The 19760-nt window shown below is 40.1% G+C and overlaps 1 protein-coding gene across 4 annotated transcripts in view; it reads left to right on the top strand.

Moving 5' to 3' along the window:
• Positions 1-18334, top strand: part of CEP162 (centrosomal protein 162) — an 83740-nt gene extending 65406 nt beyond the window's left edge. For all 4 annotated transcript variants that reach the window (XM_060205459.1, XM_060205457.1, XM_060205458.1 and 1 more), the window contains 2 exons: positions 2434-2568; positions 16819-18334. In XM_060205459.1, the coding sequence (XP_060061442.1) occupies positions 2434-2568; positions 16819-17025 (342 nt within the window). In that variant the 3' untranslated portion in view covers positions 17026-18334. The remainder of the gene's footprint in view (positions 1-2433; positions 2569-16818) is intronic.
• The last annotated feature ends 1426 nt before the right edge of the window (positions 18335-19760 follow it).

Raw genomic sequence — 19760 nt, 5'->3', positions numbered from 1 at the left:
AAATAGCTGGCCTGAGGTTACCAAGCAACATGAAGAAGCTCCAGCTTTAGCATTCAGGCACTTACCCAAGGTCCTAATCTCTTAATTGTTTGTTTGTTTTTTTATTAACTTCCCTGTCTTTGAAACCTCAGACTATTTTCAGCTTTTGTTAGCACTATTCATGTATCATGAAACATTTTTGATCAGCATCTCTGATTATGTATTCAGTTATCTCCTAGGATAAAAAAATTCAAGGATTTTTGAGATATATTCCACTTCAAGATTTCTCTGCTCTTTGTATAGAGCTAAATTTCTAAGTGTATATAATTCATTATTGAATGATGAATATTTTCTTTTTTAAAAAAAAAAAAAGATTTTATTTAATTATTAATGACAAAGGTAGGAGGAGAGAGGGAAAGAACCAGACATCAGTCTGGTACATGTGCTGCCGGGGATTGAACTCAAGACCTCATACTTGACAGTCCAGTGCTTTATCCGCAGTACCTACCACCTTCCAGACCACTAATATTTTCTTTTTGTATTGTTGTATCTTTAAGTTAGGTATCCCTACCACCCTATCCCCATTGTGTTCCCATATTAGCATTCTCCTTCACTCACTTGCTTGTTTCCCTTGGCCAGCACTTCTTATTCTGTGTGCCATAACTGGATACCTGTGAATATCACAAGTCAGTCATGGCTGTAAATGAGAAACAACCCCCCTTTTTTATATCATCACTAAAAATTGAACTGAATATTTGGCAATTCATGTTGAACTATGCTCCTTACAATTTCCTGAGGTCAGCAGTTATCTTTTGGGGGTTTGTTTTACAATTGATAGTACTTGATGTTTTCACACATCAGATGGTTATGTTCAGCAGTTATCACCACAATATACTTCTTCCTCACTTTTCAATGAGTCTTCTCAATTACAGTCTCCATATTTCTTTTATCACTAATGATAGCACCTGTGCATTTCACAGTCAAAATATTTAGATTTGTGTCTGAGTTCATGTACTTGTAGTTTCATATTTTTAAAAACTAATTTAGAAAGAAGATATGGGGGGGGGGGTCAGGCAGTAGCGCAGTGGGTTAAGCTCACATGGCGCGAACCACAAGGACCGGCGTAAGGATTCCTGTTCCAGCCCTGGCTCCCCACCTGCAGGGGTGTTGCTTCACAAGCAGTGAAATAGGTCTGCAAGTGTCTTTCTCTCCCCCTCTCTGTCTTCCCCTCCTCTCTCCATTTCTCTCTGTCCTATCCAACAACGATGACACCAACAACAATAGTAACTACAACAACAATGAAAAACAAGGGCAACAAAAGGGAAAATAAATAATTAAAAAAAATTTAAAGATGGTAAGTTTTTAATCACTATTTCTGTTAGGTTCTGGGAATTTATATCCAAATCAAAATTGAACTTGTGAAATTTATCCATTTTTACTTGTTTATTTAATGTTTGGTCTTTTAGTGTGAATAGCTAGCAGATTATCAGATCTATATGGTATAAAGACACTGCAATTAATCGTTTCACTGAGTCTAACAAACAGGTCCCCTCAGACCTACATTTTACTCCTCCTTGTTTTCATAGCGTTATTTCTGTTTTCTCTGTGAACTGTGGTGTGAAAAAGAAGATACTGTGCTGGACTGAAATCTCTCTGGGGGCAGAGACTAAGTCTTTGATCTCTATATCCCCAGAACCTAAGATAGTAGCCAGTACAGAAAGTTTTCATATCTCTATATGTACATATCTACTTGTAGAATGGATTAATATAAATTATAAATTGATAAGAGCTTGAGAATTCCATATAGAATTATTGTATGTGTGCACCCATGTATACATATTATTTATTGAACTGTGTATTGGATGCTATGCTTTGTTATACATGTATTTGCTGCATTACATGTATTATTTAATCCTAAAAGTGATCACATTTTTTTAGCAGATACCTAGTAGCAAAGCTGAACAAACCAAAGAAAACACATAACTTCATTTTGAATGCCATAATCAAATTGAGAGGCAGAGATTGATCCAATTATTTGGAAACTTGGAACTTGATTTTCATACAGAGCTAGGATGATCCTTTATTAACTGGACATAGGAAATAAAAACAGCTTGTCTAACTATTCAAGATACCTTTGTAGTTAACAAGAGTTTTTTTTTATCTAAAGAAATGTTTTAAGAGAATGTGAACATTCTTGCTTCTTTTTACTAAAAATAGTTTCTAAGCCAGCATGATAGCTTACATGGATAATTGCTTGTGTTGTCATGCACAAGACCAAAGTTCAAGCATGGCTCCCACCCTATTAAAGGAAGCTTTATTGCTGTGATATCTTTCTGTCTGAAAAAGTCAAGTCTGGAGTGGTGAAGTCCCAGTGATTACAAATAAATAAATAAGTAAATAAATAGTTTCTTTGAACATAGTTTTTTATTTATTTATTTAATGCCTTAATTTTAGATTACAAAACTTTTAGAAGAATTGCAAAAAGCCAAAGAAAACCACACACCAGAAATGAAACATTTTGCAGACTTAGAAAAAAAAATTAAACAGATGGAAATGAGGCATGAACAAAGAGAGCAGGAACTTCAGCAGGTAAAGTAGTAATATATATGTATGTATGTACATAAAATGTACACAAAATATTATATATGTACATAATTACTTATCAGTCAATCTATCAAACTTGCCACAGTTTTGTCATCCCTGGCAATAGTTTAGTTCCTTTGTATTTTCACTGTGATAAGTACATGTATGTTTTTTAACAGAAAGTAAGATTAAATCTCAAATACTTGAAGACTGATTTGTCTTGCATCTGGAGAAATAAACAATGTGTATCATGTACTTTTTTCACCTGTTAAATTTATTAATGACATTATGAAAATATATACATATCCAGTAATTTTCTTTTTAACAAATTCTAGTATTCAGAAACACATTATTATTATTATTATTATTATTATCTGTATTTGTTAGATAGAGACAGTCAGAAGTTGAGAAGGGAGGGGGAGATAGAGAAGGAGTGAGGGGTCTGCGGTAGTGCACCGGATTAAGCGCACACAGTGAAGCGCAAGGACCCACGCAAGGATCGCGATTAGAGCCCCAGGGTCCCCACCTGCAGGAGGGTCACTTAACAGGTGGTGAAGCAGGTCTGCAAATATCTATCTTTCTTCCTCTCTATCTTCCCTCCCCTCTCAACTTCTCTCTGTCCTATCCAAAAAACAAAAAGAAAAGAAAAAAAGAAAAATGGCCTCCAGGAGCAGTGGATTCGTAGTGCAGGCACCAAGCCCCAGCGATAACCCTGGAGGTAAAACAAAAAAAAAAAGAGAGAGAGAGAGAGAGAGAAACACCTGCAGCCCTGCTTCACCACTCACAAAGCTTTCCCCTATAGGTGGAGGCCAGGGGCTCGAACCCATGTCCTTGCACATTGTAACATGTGCATTCAATCATGTGTGCCACTGCCCGGCCCCTATTTTTCCTTTCCATCATTTAATAATTGTTACACAACCCACCAGCCACCACAGTTCTGTGTCCTCCCTTCTTCCTTTCCCAACTGTCCTTCTCCCCCTTCAAGGATAACCACCATAGTTTTCATAAAGTCTTTGTGATAGTTTGACTACTTTTTGTTTCTTTATAACAAGCTTATGTGTTTCAGTTCTTTATATTGCAAATATGAGTGAAGCCATGCAGTAGTTATCTAACAGAGAAACTGCAGGTCATTTGGTAACAGATATAAACTATAGCAACGAGAGTTCTTTCACACAAATACCAAATTAAAGAACCTCACATTTTTATATAGGATAAGAAGGATGAAAAAAAAAGATGTAATTTTAAAAGTGCTATACAGAATGACAGCACTTTATGTGTATATAAATGATATAAATGTGTTATACATAAAAGTACTATTATATACTAAGTATGTTGTATATTGATATATCTAAGAGTCTTTTTGAAATGGGTCTTGTCTCACCATTCTTTGCTTGCGTTTCATTCTTGTTCCTTTGCTTGTGTATCCATTTCTTCCTCCTCTTTTCATCCTTTAAAGTTACCTTATTTTATTGTTATTATTATTATTTTGTATTATCTTTCTTTCTTGGATAAAAACAGCCAGGTCTCAAGAAGGAAACGGGTGATAAACAGACACCTGCAACACTGCTTCACCACTTGCAAAGCTTTCCCCCTGCAGGTGGGGACTGGAGGTTCAAATCTGGGTCCTCATGCATTATAATGTGTTTGCTCACCAGGTGCGCCACCACCTGGCCCCAAGTGGTCTTGCATTTCTCTGGCTTGTTTGTCACCTTTTTAAGGGTTAAATTTTCCTTGTTTGCTTCTATGTGACACTCATTTTAGTAACACTTGTACAGCAGGTCTGTTAACAGCAAACTCCTTTAGTTTTGTCTGGTACTGTTTTTTATTTGCTTATTTGTTTTAAGTTTTTATTTATAAAATGGAAACACTGACAAGACCATAGGATAAGAGGGATTCACACAATTCCCACCACCAGAACTCCATATTCCATCCCCTCCCCTGATAGCTTTCCTGTTCTTTAACCCTCTGATAGTATGGACCCAAGGTCATAATGGGGTGCAGAAGGTGGAAGGTCTGACTTCTGTAATTGCTTCTCCACTGAGCATGGGTGTTGACAAGTCGATCCATACTCCCAGCCTGTCTATTTCCCTCAGAGGCCAAGGATCTGGTGAGGTGGGGCTCCAGGATATATGGTGGGATCATCTGCACAGGGAAGTCCAGTTGGCGTCAACCTGGTGGCTGAAAAAGAGTTACGATAGAAAGCAGAGCAAAGGGAGTCAGGCAGTAGCGCAATGGGTTAAGTGCAGGTGGCACAAAGCACAAGGACCGGTTCGAGCCCCTGGCTCCCCATCTGCAGGGGGTCACTTCACAAACAGTGAAGCAAGTCTGCAAGTGTCTGTCTTTCTCTCCCCCTGTCTGTCTCCCCCCCCCCGTTTCTCTCTGTTCTGTCTAGCAACGACAACATCAATAATAACAATAATAACTACAACAATAAAAATAAGGGCAACAAAAGGGAATAAAGAAATATTTTTTTAAAAGAAAGTAGAGAACATTGTTGACTAATAATGAACCTAAAGGCAAGAATATTACAGATGGAGATTTGGAGTCTCCATTTTGGAAAAAGCTCATAGGTCTATTTTAGGTATATTCCAAGGGGCCCATGACCCAACTAGTTTTTGCCTGCGCCTGACATCTAATATGCAGGTGTCCTAAGCTGTTGTCTGGGGGGATGGTTTCATAGTTGGAAAAAGGACCAGAAAGTTTAGTCTAGAGTATTAAGAGAAGGGTGGAGAGACCCAAGACCTCCTCCTTCCAGACTGTTTCCTAAAAGTAGGAATTCTGCTGGGAGGTCATAGTCACTTTTTTCTTGCAGGGCAATCTGATCACCAGGATCTCTGTGGCAACTTGGACACCTTAGAATCTGATAGACTTTCCTGCTGCCATAGAGTACAGTGTTAGTTCCCTGGGGGTTGCCCAGGAGTCTTTGGCTTCTACAGCTTTTAACACCAGTGCTGAACTTTTATTTTCTAACCCACTTGGTCCCTAAATATTTCTGTGTGGGTCCTTTCAGTCCACCAAGTGGACTGGAAGCAATTGCAAGGATGGCACGTGTCGGCAATGCAGTGCTGCATTTCTGCTTCAGTTCTTCTCTCCCTCCCCTCCTGCTCCCACTGTCCATGTGCAGTCATCAGCCTTCAGGTAGTGATATTCCTAACTTTACCAGAAATTTTAGTTGTTCTATGATGAAATTTGTTGAATGATTTTGTTATATATAACAACTGTTTTCTGGGGAAGAGTCAACTTTTTTTTTAACTATTATTAGTAGTGATTTAATAATGATCGACAAGATTGTGAGATAAGAGGAGTACAATCCCATATAACTCCCACCACCAGAGTTCACTTCTTTACCCCATCCCATCCATTGGAAGTTTCCCTATTCTTTATCCCTCTGGGAATAAAGACCAAAGATTTTTATGGAGTGCAGAAAGTGGAAGATCTGGCTTCTGTAATCCCTTCTCTGGTGGACATGGGCATTGGCAGGTCAATCTATACCCCCAGCCTATTTCTATCTTTCCCTGGTAGGGTAAGGAAGAACTAACCTTCCATTACTAAGTCACTATAGCTGCAGAACTATGAGAAAATACATTTCTCTCTTTTCTGTCTATGGTGTTGTATTGTGTTGTGGCAAGGCAAGAAGACTAGTGCTCTGTTCAGATAAAGGAAAGTAGCAGCAGTGAAATGAATGTTTCCAGTCACATCATGCTATCTAGTCATTTAAAAAGTCAATAAATTTTTTGTAATTAGTTATAGTAATAATGAGTTTACTAGAGCAAGGTATATTACTACTGGTAGAGGTCTTAATAATATTTTAAACAATCAGTTTAATTCACCTTGTTTCTTATTAACATTTATTGAAATGATTTTAGTATTTTAGCACCTATTTATTATTAATTAAGTACATAATATGGACTTCTGGGGAAAGAGCAATAGCTCACTTGGATAGTGCACTGCTTTGCTATATGTGTGTTCTAGGTTTGAGCCCAGCCCCCCAAACACTGAAGTGTCGGGCTGCACCACGGAGAAGGGAGAGAGGAGATCCGGAGCAAAGAGGAAAACACAAATCTTTATTTGCGCTGGCACCTCAGAGTTGGGTGCAAGAGAAGTAGGTTGGGCCACGTGGAGGTAGTAAAAATGGCCGCCTTACGCAATAACCTTTCCTGCGTCTAAACACCGAAGTGAAGCGCCGGCAAAAGAGGTGCGGAAGAAGAAGGGCTTTTATAGGAGCAGCTTTCACGAGAATGGGAAGGGGGAGGAGTAACCATAGCACTCCAGGATAGGAAAATAACTCTCGTGAGAATGGGAAGGGGGAGGAGTAACCAAAGCACTTCAACTATGGCGGGGAAATAGACAATGCCCTGAGGGCACAACATGGTGGAACAGGTGCTCTGAGAATGTCCCAACTCTTACGGGAACTAGCAATAGCCTGAGGGGACAACATGGCAGATGTGACTGCGTCTGCACAATTTCCCAGCATCTCCCCCTTTCCTTTTATCTAATGGCCAGGGCAGCAGTCTGTAGAGTCTATGATATCTGAGACCAAGCTGGTTTGTCTTCTGGCAGGAGCAATCTTGTAGATAGATGAGCTTTCCTTAGTGTGTAGGAGTAGGAAAGTGAGAGAAAGACCTACTTGTGTCTCTTAGGAGACTCACTCAAACTGATTAGAACCCCACACATAAAACTATTAGACCTTAGTTCTGTGCTCCTAATAGAAACATCACTATGTCTAAGGGGGGGAGCCGGGGGCTTGAACCGGGATCTTTACACTGGTCCTTGCGCTTTCTGCCACTTGCGCTTAACCACTGCACTACCAGCTGATTCCCTTTTGCTTTGTTTTTTAAAGAATAGAGTAAAGCTCTTAGAGTCTATGAACTACTCAGGGTCAGTCTATGAAAAACCAGCAATGTGAAGGGAAGGAAGCTGCTGTAAAATTGTCTAAAGTGTAAAAAGGGTATACCAGCAAGTCCGATAGAAGTCGCAGTCCAAAGTAGGCAACTAGACTAGGGGGAGAAATGGCAGGGGATGAAATGCTGCATGAGAAAGGTCAGCCTCTGGAATTCTGCTTTTCTGTAGAGAGTGAGCTGGAACCGCCAACACGTGACAGTCAAAGCAGAAGCAGGAAAGGCAGACAGGCAGGAAAAGAAGTTCTGTCCTTGGAGTCTGTGAATCAGGTTCTTCAGATCACGTCAGGTGACATCTAGGGTTTCGGGGGGTGTGCTACTGTAGTCGTGCCATCTATGGGGGATGTCAGGGTGTGCAGGGGTCCAGATGGTTTTTTCCAGGATTCCTGTGGAAGACACAATCTGCTTCTCGTGGTTAGCAGGGCATCTGATTGAATTTTTTATAGAAAAAGAGGTTTGGTGCCTTAGCCAACTGAGTATTGGGGGATATATCTTTCCTATTTATTTATTATTATTTTTATTTTTATTTGTCATGGTAATCAGCCGTTATCTGGAAGGTCCTGGGTGATTCATGGGGAAAAAGAACTTATCTTTTAACAAAGACCCTTAAGGTGTAGGGAAGCGGGAACTTATCTTTTTTTTTTTTAGTATTTATTTATTTGTTGCCTTTTGTTGCCCTTGTTGTTTTATTGTTGTAATTATTATTGTTGTTGTTACTGATATTGTGGTTGTTGGATAGGACAGAAAGAAATGAAGAGAGGAAGGGAAGACAGAGAGGAGGAGAGAAAGAGAGACACCTGCAGACCTGCTTCACCGATTGTGAAGAAACCCCCTGCAGGTGAGGAGCCAAGGGCCTGAACCAGGATCTTTATGCCAGTCCTTGCACTTTGCACATGTGTGCTTAACCTGCTTTGCTACCGCCCGACTCCCAGGAACTTACCTTTTAACAAAGACTCTACGGCCATTCCAATAGCAAAACTTGAGGGCACATGTGGCTCCCCACATGTCCCCCTTTCTTATATATATATATATAAGGGTGCATGTTTTGATGTTTGGCGGACTTTATTTTGTGGCAGGGTGGACTGTGCCTGTCTTAGGTTGGGGATCAGCCTTCCATCTTACCCGTCATTGGAACACCTGGTCATTTTTGCCCAGTAGTACTAGGTGCCCTGTCTTAGGTTGACTGGATAGCGCTAGTTTCCCTTTTACCCGTCATTGGCTAGCCAGCCCTCTACATGGTGGACGTTCTGATGGAGGGGGTCAAATCCTCCATAGCAACTCCATATTCTGCCATGTCCAGCCTATGATAGTGAGCTTGTATAGGTTGCATCTTTATGGCATCAATCTGTTGTTGCAAAAAGGCCATGAGCTTGTTAAGAATTATAGGACCTACTGTGAGCAGAAGAAGTAAAACAAGGAAGTGTCCCACAACTAAGGGTAGCCAGGGTAAGGAAGGGGGAATGTATCCATTGGTAAGAAGAGGTGGGATCATATCTCAAGTCTAAGGGAAGCAGTCAGTGGATGTGATGTCCAGGGAAACAGCCATTTGTCTTTGGAGGTAGTAAAGGATATCTGTGGCATGGGTGATGTTATAAAGGGAAACATCTTTAAATTGTTGGCTGACAAAGGCAGGCCTATGGTGGCAAGACAAGATACACCAGTTAAGTGTACAAGAATATGTGAATGTTGTTAATTCACATAGGTTGAATATAGAGGAACTTCTTACAGTTTAATACCTTACCATATGAACAGATGATTCTTCATATGAAGGCTTGATAGCTGTAATCACTTACTTGTGAAAAAAAATAAAACTTGTAACAAGTTAGAGGTTTACTATAATTGATACCTCGATGACTATAATTGGTTTAAATATCTTTATAATTTTGTTTGAAGGTCATCTAATGTTACCTCTCGTAGCAGTCTCTACAGCAAGATCTTCAGACCAATTTTGGTTAAAATATATATTTTGGTTTTTTAACTATTTTTACTTTGGACTATAAACAGACTCAGGTTACTTAGAGAGTTAATGCATGTTAGTGACAATGGTTTTAACATTTACAGTACTCTGAGCAGATGGGTCATAAAAAAATTTTTGGTCATTCAACACACTCACTCAAAAAACACAACTGGCCAGTCATAATACAAGACATTCAGGGAAAGGGTAGGAGAGAGGTCTCTGAGAGCCAGATTTCCCAGATTCTGCCATGACATATTATGAATCCTGGGATGTATCCTGCATCTAGTCAAATACCTTTTGTAGTATTTGTTGTTCTTCAGGGATAGCAGTGCCATCATGCGGGTATTGTGAGACATGGTGGGCAGGAACCCAGACAGGTTTAGAGTAATTATGTGGGAAAATGCATGCAAAACCCCATCCCATGGTCAATAGAGGGTCAGGCCCTTTCCAAATTGTATCGAGTGGGTCTTTCCACTTGACCTTAATAGCTGGAAGAGTAGATGGTGTTTGCCAGTGAAGAATAATAGGAGGTAGGTCCGAATTATTGTAAATATTAAAGAGATTTAATGTAGCTAAGGCTTTTGCTAGCTGGATATTGGGGGGGTACATTCCTCCTTTATCTTTATTTAATTGAGCCTTAAGGGTTTGATGGGCCCTCTCGACAATGCCTTGTCCCTGTGGATTATAGGGAATGCCTGTGGTATGAGTAATGTCCCAGAGGGAACAAAAATCTTTAAATTGTTTGCTGGTAAATGTAATCCCATTGTCAGTTTTCAGTTGAAGATGTAAGCCCATCACAGCAAAACAGGAGAGCATATGGCTTATAAGCTTTTTAGAGCTTTCTCCCATCTGAGCTGTCGCCCACAGAAATTTAGAAAAGGTATCAATTGAGACAAACACATATTTTTGTTTGCCAAAGTTTGGTATGTGGGTGACATCGATTTGCCAAAGAGTTTTAGCTTTTAAGCCTCGGGAGTTTACCCCAAGAGTCTGAATAGCAGGTGTTTTTATGAGACTTGCACAGGAAGAGCATGTAGCAATGATATGTTTCAACTGTAGTAAAGGAACATCAGGAAATCGAGCTGTAAGGCCTTTAAGATTAACATGGGTTAGGGAATGCAAGTCAGCAGGATCAGAGACAGAGACTAGGAGAGTTCCTGTGGAGGCAAGTTGGTCAGCTACAGCATTCCCTTCAGACAGGGAACCAGGAAGAGGGCTGTGGGAACGAAGGTGTTGAATAAACAGTGGTTGGGTTCGAGAACAGAGCATAGAGGTGATTTGAATCAAGAGAGGGGAAAGTGGGTTGTCATCAATTTTCACATAAGAATGAGCAAGCCATGGAAGTAAGTTAACAGTATACACACTGTCAGAAAAAAGGTTGAAGGATTCTGGTACAGCTTTTAATGCAAGGAAAAGAGCATAAAGTTCTTTGTACTGAGGGGAATTATCAGGAAGCTCACTAAAGAGAGGTAGGGGATTGTTTGTCTGGATAATATATAAGGGCAGCAGCTCCTTTTTTTCCACCATCAGTGAAGACTGTAGGAGCAGAGGGAATGGGATCCCGAGAAAAAAGTTTAGGTACTTGTAAAGGCAAAAGAGGTAATGAAGCTATCAATTTATTAGAAGGAAAATGGTTATCTATTTGTCCTGGAAACCCCACAAAGCTTATGGCAAAGTGGGAATGATGGCTTATGAGCCACTCTGTATCTGTGAGAGAAAAGGGAAGAATAATTAAATCCACTTCTTTCCCTAAGACCTGCACAGACCTATTTCTTCCTTGGTGAACCATGAATGCTAATGCATCTATCTCAGTGAGAAGTCTTGGAGCTCTGCCTACTGGGCTGTGAATTCACTCGAGAACCCCATGGTTCTGCCACAATGCCCCTACTACTGTGGGGGTGGAGTTAAAGATTAGAAGGTTTACCGGAGATGTGGGGGAGAATCGAACAAGGTGCATGTCCTGGAGTACCTGGTTAACCCTTTCCAGTGCCAAGGAGGCCTCGGGAGTTAACCTACATTTTGAGGTTAACGTTTTGAGGCTGTTTGTTTCCTTTTAACAGGTCAAACAGTGGTTGGAGGCAGCTTGTAGGCGGATAAAGATACTGCCTAAGCCAATTTAAATTTCCAAGAAAACTTTGTAAAGAAGCAACAGTAAGGTTAGGAGGAAAAGTAACACTAGGTTTTAAGGGACGAATTTGCATTAGAGAAATCTCTGAACCTAAGAAAGATATTGGAGGAATTAGCTATATCTTCTCAGGAGCTACATTAAGGCCACTTTTCTTTAATGCAGGAATGAAAAAATCATGTAGGGCACAGAGATCTGTATCTAATTTTCCCCACATTAAGACGTCATCCATGTAGTGAAAAACATTAAGGCCCTTATGAATATATGGGAAAATGGCAGATTTAACAGCCTCTTGACAAATTGTAGGACTATTGGCCATGCCCTGGGGCAGCTCCACCCATTCAAATCTATTGGCAGGGCTGGCGTTATTAATAGAAGGAACAGAGAAGGCAAAACGCTTACAATCTGTGGATGCAAGGGAATAGAGAAAAAACAATCTTGTATATCAATAGCTATGATTGGAATTCCCATGGGAATTGCAGAAGCAAGAGGCAAACCCCTTTGGGAGGAGCCCAAAACCGGCATGGTTTTATTTACCACACGGAGATCTTAGAGGAGGCGCCATTTTCCCGAGCGCTTTTTAATCACAAAGACAGGAGTATTCCATGGGCTTCGAGAATGACGAATATGTCCCAAGGACAACTGCTCTCAGACGAGCTCTTTTAAAATTTCTAGCTTATCCCTAGGCAGAGGGCACTGTTCCACCCAGACAGGCTCATTAGAAAGCCAGTCTAAGCAGGGAGTTTGGTTTCGAACAGTTGCAGTTAGTATTGGGGGTGCTAATTAGATCTGGTCTCGCAGGAGCGAGTGTTATGCTCTGCAGAGGCATCTGTGGGTATCCTAACATCAAGACATTCCAGAAGATCCCTGCCCAGTAGGTTGTTGCTAATATCAGCTATCAAAGGGCAGAAGTGTCTGGTAGAACCTTCTGGGTCTTCCCACACGAGCGAGTCTCGTGTGCAAAATGATGGGATCACCCCTCCTACTCCATGTATACTGGGTCCTGGGAGGAGTTTCCAATTTTGGGGAAACTTTGCTTGCCTCAAAATCGTCTTTTCTGCCCCTGTGTCAATCAAAAATTTAAAAGGAATATTGCCAATATTTACTGTCATAGTAGGGTGACCTCGTTCTAAAACAGGAGTGGTCCACAAAATCTCAGACCCCGAATTTGTGCCATTCAGGGGCGTGCCATCTTTATGAAATTTGGACCAACAATCTGTCTTCCAATGAAAACCTTTCCGACATCTGGGACAAGTGTTCGTGGCTTCTGGCTCCCTGACTGAAGGCGGGGTTGTCCTGACTGGAGGTGTGGTTGCTCTAACTGGAGGCGTGGTTGCCCTGACAGGAGACGTGTTCGCAACTTATCTGGACATTGTTTACGCCAATGCCCTTGGCGGCCACACTGAAAGCAGGCCCCGTTTTGATTACGTGGGGTAACTGCATAAACCTGTGTCGTAATGGGTGCCTCATAAGAGCCTGATGTAAGTTCCTGTGTCGCTAAAATCCAATTATCTGGGTGTAGGTGTTTAAGACTAAGGCATGCCTGACGGAATTGTGGAATCATGCCATCCCAGACAATAGAACGCAGGAGGAGAGAGCAGACTTCAGGATTATAAATCTTTCTCTCTAAGGTTGACCGCACCCTGGAGATGAAGTTCGCTAAGGATTCATCAGTGTTTTGGTGAAGAGAGTTAATGGGGATTGAGGCCTCTACTGTGGATGGGTTTAACCTTTCCCATGCTTGTGTTGCGCAGATGCATACTTGTTCAAAATAACCGGTTGGAAACTTGGCTTCTGCCTGCTGAGTTCCAGTTTCAAACTCTCCTGCTCCAAACAATGCATCAAAATTCCATTCTAGCTGTTTGTGAATATTTTCCTGTGATTGTCTAGAGCATTCATCACGAAAGCATGCCTTTCATTGCAGATAGAGGGGTTCTGGGAGTGCAGCACAAGCTAAGTCTTTCCAGTCTTGGGTGGTGTTAAGGTGCTGGAAAAAGCTTCGTAAAATGGACTTGGTCCATGGGGCATGATACCCATCCTCCTTCACGGCCTGCCTAGTTCTCTCATTTCTTTGGAGGAGTATGTATGCCACACCTGAGGTTTTTTGTCTATTGGGGGCCATATTTACTGGGAAGGTGTGGACTTGGTTTGATGACATGGGGGAAAGAGTCACAGAAGTGGAAGCTGCCATAGTGGCCGCAGTGGACGGAGCTCTCGGGGCAGACTGCAAAAGGTTTAAGGTCTCTAAACGCTGAAAACATATCTTTTAACTCTTGTATCTCAGCCACAAGGTCTCTTAATAATGAGGTTTCAGCGGGGGGAAGGGTCATGTAAGCAGAAGCCACTGCAGGAGAAACCGAACACATGTCTGCAGGGGCAAAAGTTTTGGGGCTGACTACAGATTGCTTAGGGCGTTTAAGTCCTAAGCACTTATCCTTTAACTCTTGTATCTCAGCCTCAAGGTCACTTAACCTTTTGGCAGGAGGCCTTGTACATATCCTGAAAGTAGCAAATATAGCCACGAGAACCCACAGTATAGCGAAAATTAAAGCATCTCTAAGATCGAGAACCTGTCCCAGGAGAGAAGGATATAATGTCTGGGACACCTCCTCGTAAAGCGGAAAAAATCCCATGGTGGGGGGAAACGTGGGGCCGCAGAGTCAGGCTGCTGCCACTTGTGTCTGGGCGACTTTTCTGGACCTCAGGCCGGGAGTGAGTGCGGGACATGTCGGGCAACAGGTGTCGGGCTGTGCCATGGAGAAGAGAGAGAGGAGGTCTGGAGCGAAGAGGAAACACAAATCTTTATTTGCTCTGGCACCTCAGAGTTGGGTGCGAGAGAAGCAGGTTGGGCCATGTGGAGGTAGCGAAAATGGCCACCTCATGCAGTAACCCTTCCTGCGTCTAAACACCGAAGTGAAGCACCAGCAAGAGAGAGAGGTGCGGAAGAAGAAAGGCTTTTATAGGAGCATCTTTCGCGAGAATGGGAAGGGGGAGGAGTAACCATAGCACTCCAGGATAGGATAATAACTCTCATGAGAATGGGAAGGGGGAGGAGTAACCAAAGCACTTCAACTATGGCGGGGAAATAGACAATGCCCTGAGGGCACAACATGGTGGAACAGGTGCTCCGAGAATGTCCCAACTCTCGTGGGAACTAGCAATAGCCTGAGGGGACAACATGGCAGATGTGACTGCGTCTGCACAATTTCCCAGCATTGAAGCACCCTTCGGTTTTGTGGTCTCTTTCACTCTCTGTCTCTATCTAAGAAAAAAATAAATAAATAAATCTAGCACTTTATTGTTAGTAGACACTAAGAAATGTTAGATGTAGGACAAAGAAATTGCTGTAGTTGATGTCTCTTTCTAATTCTTAAAAATTTAATTTGTGGCCGGGTGGTGACCCACCTGGTTGAGTGTACATGTTACAGTGCCCAAGGACCTGGGTTTGAGCCCCTGGCCCCCACCTGCAGGGGGAAAGCTTCACGAGTGGTGAAGCAGGGCTGCAGGTGTCTCTTTGTCTCTCTCCATCTCTATCACCTCCTTCCCTCTCGATTTCTGGCTGTCTCTATCCAAAGAAATAAATAAAGATAATTTTAAAATGTCAAAAAAAAATTAATTTGTAGACTACTACAAGATGTATGTCAAGAGTACCATCAATCATTATTGCATTATGGCTTCATGGTATGTGAACATTTCACTGGTTTCGCCATACATAGCACTTTATAATGGCTGTTCTAGATAATCATTGTAAGTTGTTGATAAATATGTTTGGGGGGTGCAGTAGCACAGCAGGTTTAGCGCACATGGCTCAAAGCGCAGGGACTGGCACAAGGACCCTGTTTCCAGCCTCCGGCTCCCCACCTGCAGAGGGGTCGCTTCACAAGCGGTGAAGTAAGTCTGCAGGCATCTATCTTTCTCTCCCCCTCTGTCTCCCCCTCCTCTCTTGATTTCTCTTTGTCCTCTCTAACAACAGCAATAACAACAACAACAATAATAATAATAACAAGGTCAACAAAAATGTGAAAAATGGCTTCCAGAAGCAGTAGATTCATAGTACAGACACTGAGCCCGACTGATAACCCTGGAGGCCAAAAAAAAAAAAAAAATGTGTTTAATGTTTGCTTCCTTACATAGTACTATAAGTCCAATCAGGCAAGATAAGAAATAAGCAGATTGGAAAGGAACAAGTAAAATTTTACAGATGACATAATTTTGTACATTGAAAATCTTACAGACCCCATCCAAAAATAATGCTGCTGACTAGCCAATGAATTGTCAGGGTACAAAAATTAGGAGTTTTTCTATATACTAATAAGTTATTTGAAAAGAAATAAAGCACTTAAACACAAATAAAACTGGAGTCATAATATTGTTAAAATGTCCATACATGCCAAAATTATCTATAGGTTAAATGTGATTCCTTTCACTATTCCAGTAATATTTTTTATAGTAATAGAATAAATAATCCTGAAATTAGTATGGGAGCAAATGACCCAGATATCCAAAACTGTTCTATGCCTTCCTTTCCCTACCTGTTAAATGGGAATTGATGCTTTACACTTATCCCCTACTGTGCTAGTAGGACAGGTGGGTTAAACATGTTAAATTAATAGACTTAGAACTTAATAGACTTAACACTTAGTGTTACCACTTCATGCGTGTGTTTTTATTATAAGTTCCTCAGTTGTAGTTAGCAGTTTGGATTGCATCTCATCTGCTGAAAAGAAACAGCTTGTGGGGGATGTTTAGATTTATGTTAAGGTACTAGAAATGCATGATGCTTTAAAAACTCACCTTTTAAAAGGTGACCTTTTAAAATATGGCCTTTTAAAAACTCACAATTTAGGGCAGGGAGACAGCATAATGGTTCTGCAAAGATGGTCTCATACTTGAGACTTCAAAGTGCCAGGTTCAGTCCCTTGTTCCATCATAAGCCAGAGATGAGCAATGCTACAGGAAAATAAATAAACAAATAAATAAATAAATATTTTTTAAAGCTCACAGTTAAAATAAAACTGTAAAAAAAAATTTTTTTTTAATGTAAAGCCCAATTACCTATCCAAGCTAGATACCAAGTTCCTCACTTCTTACCCACTTCACCTGCAAGGGTGTTTACTGAAACATTTGAACCTTTTGGCTAACTAAGGCTGCGATTTTTCCTGTCCTTGACATAGAGCTTACCAGTTTACTAAACCACATTAGCTCATTGAGATTGCCCAAGTGTTCTTCACGCTGTTTTGAACTATTAAGAGTAGTGTGATGATTTTTTTTTTCAGATCATAAAGCAGACACGCCAAGTAGTAGAATCTGAGCAAAGCAGAGAAATTGAGAAATGGAAAAGACTAGCCCAGTTAAAGAATCGTGAGCTTGACAGATTCCGCACAGAACTGGACTCGATATTGGATGTTCTCCGAGAGCTGCATCGGCAGGGGGTGATTGTACCAGTTGCTTTTACAGATGAAGGGAATTCACCAGAGTACTAATAGAGGCTTCTGCTTCATACAACTGCAAAGATAAGCCTGCAAATGGATGATGGATAGACTTGTGCCATTGTCAGAAAAAAGCTTTTGAAAATAAGTGTGCGCTGTGTAGCCAGAGAACTAACAACCCAAAAGCAACATTTCAAAATAAATTGCCCGTATCCAATAAGGAAAAAAGAAAGCAACATAGTATATATTACTGAAAAATCATAAGCTAGTTGCATTGTAAATATTTATGGATAAGGCCCATAGATCCAGATGAGTAGAACTAGTGAGATTTACTGGGGGGTGGGGGAAGGTTCTTATTTATAAGCTAGATATGGAGAGAAAGAAAAAAAATTATATACTACCACTGTTGATCAAGTTTGGATTTTTAATTCTTGCTGCTGGAAAAAAAATAATCTCTTTTTTATCAAAGAAGCATAGAGAAGAATGTGAGCAGAGCAGTGTGGACAATTCCATCAATCATTACCTGAATACTGGAGCTTCCACAATAATTTAGACAAGAATTGTAACTTCCTTACAAGCAGACAGTGAACTCTTGTATTCTCCCACATTTCTAGTTCTACCTCTCTCTGCCTCATTTTTGCACCTGATTATTAGGTAAAGTATTTCATAAGTGACCAGGGAATCTATACATCTTTTGTATCTTTTGTGCAATGTGTCTTAAATGCCTACTCATTTTGTAACTCTGAATTTCAAGATTATAAATAACTTAATAACATTTCTGCTTTCTCCAGCTAAAGCAGCAATACATGTTAATTAGGAAAAAAATACTCTACAAAAGCATGCATGATAGTAACTAAATTCTTATTTTATTTTCTCCATGTCTAAATGCAGAGGTTGAGTATACAGTGTTGATCAGTTAGAGTTGCAGCCACTTTCAAATACTCTAAATGAGTCTGGTCAATAATAGGATAAGGTGAATTATAATAATTTTAGTTGAAATTTTCATATTAAAGGATTAAAGAAAAAATTAAATTTATGTAGACTAATATTTTAATAACAAAGTGAAATTTCATTTTTTTCGTACTAAATTTTTTTAAAATCTTGTATAATTTGTGGCAATCTCAATTTAGATTAGCCATTTTCCAAGTCCCAGTAACAACTTGCTATTCAGTACCTCTGTAGAACTATGGTTATAAAGTGCAATGAAGCAGTAATTATAAAGCAAAGGTTTGTGAGCTCTTAGCAGAATTGTGGGTAGCAACTGTGAAATGTAAGAAATGAAATTTTTGTATTAAAGTTTTTTAATGTCCTTTTCCCTATATTGGGTGGAAGAATTTCAAATTATAATAAAACCTTAACTGTTTTTCATGTGAAAGAAATTTAAATTATAATATAAGCTATTTTTTTATAATTTGAGTGTTTACGTGTGTGTGTGTGTGTGTGTGTGTGTGTGTGTGTGTGTGTTTATCTGCAAGCCTGTTACTTCATATATCCATCCCTGTTTTGGTTCTTTTAAATATACAAAAGGTGATTATTCCCAGCACTAACATGACAGACTCTAAAACATGAAGTATAAACATCACATAGATTGTTATATTAGAGCACAGTCTATTTTGATGAGGATTCTCTATTCTACCTTGGGATAAGTTGTACACATCATGGGTCTCCAATTGTACTTTCATATTAATAATTCACAAGTGCCAGGAAAAATTCAGGAACAACACCTCACTTCTTACCTATGACCCTAAAATTCAGGATGAAAACACGAAAGATAGATATAAACTGTCATGAAGAGGGGAATTTTTTTCCTAGTAATTAAATTCCATAGATTATACAGTTCCATATGCTTCACAGTAAGATTGGGTGCCCAACTCCTCTATAGGACTCCCTTTAACAACTGTTGGAGAGCTTTCATATCTGATGTCCTTCAGGTTATAACCTGAAGATATAACTTTAGGTTTATATCTAACCTAGTACTTAAAAGACTTTCCAGTAAGCTATCTGCATATCCCTCCAGTATAGTCAGGTTGTTGAACAAATGCTCAAGAGCAGTAACAGCTCCTAGGCATAAATTCTTTTTTAAAAAATATTTTATTTATTTCTAAGATAGGAAGAGAGAGAAAGAAACAGACATCACTCTGGCACATGTGCTGGCAGTGATCGAACTCAGGACCTCGTGCTTGAGAGTCCAAAGCCCTCACTGAGCCACCTCCCGGACCACCTAGGCATAAATTCTTAGCCTTGTATGTGTGGAAGAGGAATAGCACTAAGCTACTAATTAGTAAGAAGAAGCCATTTATATGCTGAATTTAAATCTACTTTCTTTAGGTTCAGTTATCACACCCTATGTTTTAAGCTGTTTAATCAGTCATTCTGTTGTTCTGCTTTCCTACCTGATCCTACCCCTTTGATATGTAATTTCCTGATGTTTTGTAAACCTTGTGAATAAATAAATGTATTCAGGACTTGAAGAAAGGGCTTTTGCTGGGTCAGTAGTGGTACATGTTCAGGGAAAGTCTCCTCTAGGCTCTAAGAACACATCTGAGTAATTTTCAGTGTTTCCAGCATCCCCAGCCCTAAAAATGAGATCCTTACCTGTATGTGTGGCATGCTTGAAACCATAGTTTTTGCATAATTTTTTATTGTATCTGTGGACCAATATACTTAGTAGCTACCTGTCCATAAACCCTGATAAACAACTTTAGTACCAGGGTCCCATTGTATACTACACAAATCTTTAATTTCTCATTAAATGTCAAGAAAATGAAAACAAATACTCCTCTTCTACA

This window comes from Erinaceus europaeus, chromosome 13 (genome assembly GCF_950295315.1).
Source record: "Erinaceus europaeus chromosome 13, mEriEur2.1, whole genome shotgun sequence".
Classification (NCBI taxonomy): domain Eukaryota; kingdom Metazoa; phylum Chordata; class Mammalia; order Eulipotyphla; family Erinaceidae; genus Erinaceus; species Erinaceus europaeus.
The sequence above is the reverse complement of the archived record's forward strand: the minus strand, read 5'-3'. Positions and strand labels throughout refer to the sequence as shown.